The sequence below is a fragment of the Orycteropus afer genome, unplaced genomic scaffold, assembly GCF_000298275.1.
Source record: "Orycteropus afer afer isolate SDZICR_OR568_19922 unplaced genomic scaffold, OryAfe1.0 scaffold00122, whole genome shotgun sequence".
Classification (NCBI taxonomy): Eukaryota; Metazoa; Chordata; class Mammalia; order Tubulidentata; family Orycteropodidae; genus Orycteropus; species Orycteropus afer.
In genome coordinates, this window is record NW_006921709.1 from 5,345,746 (window position 1) to 5,348,942 (window position 3,197).

General features: G+C 41.0%; 1 protein-coding gene across 1 annotated transcript in view; it reads left to right on the forward strand.

Annotated features, from left to right (window-relative positions):
• The window catches only part of MIER3 (MIER family member 3), a 38,522-nt gene that overhangs the window by 25,172 nt on the left and 10,153 nt on the right, over positions 1-3,197 (forward strand). The window contains exons 5-6 of the mRNA XM_007944162.2: positions 1,988-2,073; positions 2,263-2,335. Coding sequence (XP_007942353.2) covers positions 1,988-2,073; positions 2,263-2,335 — 159 coding nt within the window. The remainder of the gene's footprint in view (positions 1-1,987; positions 2,074-2,262; positions 2,336-3,197) is intronic.

The following is a 3,197-nucleotide window of genomic DNA, read 5'->3' on the forward strand; positions in this document are numbered from 1 at the left end:
GAATAAGGAAGACCGAAGAAGAGTTGATGATTTTGAGTTGTGGTGCTGGCGGAGAATGCTGAAAGACCATGGATTGCTAAAAGAACTAACAGATCTGTCCTGGAGGAAGTGCAGCCAGAATGCTCCTCGGAAGCAAGAATGGCCAGACTTCGTGTCATGTTGTAAGAAGGGACCATTCCCTGGAGAAGGATGTCATGCTTGGTCGGGTGGAGGGTCAACAAAAGAGGGGGAGGCCTTCAAAGAGATGGATTGACACGGTGGCTGCAATGATGCGCTCAAGTATAGCAGGGATTGTGCGGCTTGCGCGGGATTGGGCAGTGTTTCATTCTGCTGTGCATGGGGTCGCTATGAGTCGGAAACGACTCGACGACACTTAACAACAACAAGGAAGAGAAAAAAAATGCTGAAAACTAGGACCTGGTAGGGGAAGATTAAGAAGAATAAGAAAAAGGACAAAAGTATTAATAATATTAGTTGGTTTGAAATGGACAAATAACAAGCAAACTAATCACTGGGAAAAAGAAAGTGAAAAAGAAAAAAGAAAAAAAAATCGGTGGAGGACTGGGTAGGGCACCCAGGCTCTGTCTGAGCACACAGACTGTGATGGAGTTCCTACAGGCCCTGAAGGTAGATGGGAGTGGGGATGGCCACACCTCTGTTCACCAAGCGGCTGTGGGCTGTAGTAACAAGAAGAATGTCATACCTTTTCAGTCTTGCAGGCCCCGAGTGTCCTTGGGGTTGCTGGAAAGCAGAACGTGCTCTTAAGCCCCAGAAATCTGCAAGAGCGCTGTCTCTTTAAATATCCAAAATAGTGAAGCCGCTTTTTAAACCTACAAAATGGCGGCGCCTTCTGGATCGGCAAAAGTCCACAGCTCAGCCCACCTTTCTCTTCACCTTCTCCATTTGTTCCCCAGCCACCGTGCACAGTCCCTGCAGTCCCTGGCTAGCATGGTGATTTTTAGGTTAATTCTTCGGTCCTACTACCACTCGGGAATCTCCAGGCTGTCTGTCGCTGCCAGACCGCGGCTCCATGTGTCTCCTTTTTTGGTATTTTCACACAAATTCTTCTGCTAGTTGGGGTTTAGTCCACTTTTGAATTTTTTCCTTCAAGGCTCAGGGGTCCAACATTATCTTCTGTGTCTGTGTTAATTGGTTTGCCTTTTCTTTGTTGAAGAGGGTCTGTGCAATCCTTCTGCCTAGTCTGCCATCTTTCCGGAACTCCTTAAAAAAATTTTTACTGATCCGTTTGACTTTTTTTTAGTTCTTTTGTGTTACCCTTTGAGGGACTTCAGTAATATTTTAATCTTGGGTATGTAATGAGGCACAATAAAGGTTCTGGATAGGGAAACTCAGAGGGCATCTTGGTTAGTGAAAGATATAGATGCATGTGGACAGGTAGCACATCCTTTTTTGGGACATGGAGGCTCTGAATTGGCAACTCTTCTAGACCTTGCATTATGTTCATTTATAACCTTTTTCCTGTGATTAAAATAAGTATGTTTCCCCCCATACCAAAAAAAGATCTTTGAACTGAAATTCCTTACATGGAATGTAAGACTGGATCTCATTTATTTCTTTAAGGTATTTTTATGGTAGAAGAAGAGCTATTCAGTTGACAAATTCAAATACATATGCATGTACAAACAAATGAAAACAATTTTGATAAACTTAAGGTGCAGCTCTTTGTGTGTATCGTTCTAGACTAGTGTAAGCAGAATCCCAGTATTTTACATTCTTTTTAAAGCAACCAACTATTAACAGTACACCATCCTAATTATAAGGATATTATATACTTTCTTAGGGTTTTTAGCATCTTGTTTTGATTAATGTTGAAACATGAGAATAGTGCAAGATATTTAGTAGATTTACCTTGATCTCATTTATTTAACACATTTTTATAGAATCCCATGTGCTGCTCCCTGGTGCTACAGAAATAGGCAATAAAAACCTTTTTAAAAAAATGTTCTTTTTTTTTTTTTTTTTAAAGCAAATACTACATGTGATGGGGATAAGGAATCAGAGGTTGAAGATACTGAAACAGACATTGGTAACTCACCTGAAGACTTGAGGAAGGTAAGCTGAGTTGTTATCATACCCAACTAGACCATCTGGACTAATAGCTTTTAAAAACTATTTCTGTAATAATATAAGAAAATTTTGTTATTTCAAGATAGTTTCTTTTGGCATGTAGTAACTGATCAATGAGTGAGACTTTTTAATTTTTTTACAATACATTGTCTTTATTTCTGCATTTTCCTGTAGGAAATAATGATCGGTTTACAGTATCAGGCAGAGATTCCCCCTTATCTCGGAGAGTATGATGGTAATGAGAAAGGTAAGGAAGGCTTTGATTTTGATAATGTTCAGTAGATCAAATTACCCCTTAGTATGTTTATTTAAATATCTGATTGTATACCAACTTCAGCAGTATAAAGATAGATTTGGGGTCAAAGTTACCTTCCAAGGTCAGGATATGCAGGCCTGATTTATGAAAAATGTGTTAAAATTATCCATATAGATTAGAGACCCACCTGGTACAGTGCTTCTTCACCATTATGCTCAACACCAGTGAAACTAGCAGCCTGCCTCTTAAGATGCAACCTCTTGGCCTGCATCCTGCTCCAGTAGAAGAGGGTAGAGTCTCATCACCTGAGAGAATGAGAATGTTAGGGGTATTTTCCTCTTGGAAAGAAGACTCTTGAAAAAAGAAAGTAGAAAAAACTTCCCTTGTCCGCCCTGTAAGTGCAGGAGGTGTGATAGAAGGATTGCACTCCTTTTGCTGCATCATACACCCCTACTTAATACGTACAGTGTAATCAGTTTTTTCTCACATTTTTGGTGGAGTTAAACTACAGTTAGTTCTGGAAGTGTGGAAGGATGCCATGTTGAGAAATACACCTCCCTAGCTGAACTTGGGAAGCAGGTAGGTTTGGAATATTCTCATGGGCATTTGGCCTTTTCTCTAATGAGTTGATTTGACCCTGCAAAGGCAGGAGAGCATTCTTTGAGTCCTCTCCTCATCTCCTCTATGCCAGGTTGTCTCCCATTTAAAGACTGGTATCCTGGGGTCATTAGTTCGGCAGCCACTAGGAATACCATTTTCCTAAGCTGCGTTCAGAGGAGCTCTGGTAGCATAGTGCCTAAGGCACTTGACTGCTAACCAGAAGGCTGGCGGTTCAAACCCACCAGCCACTCCT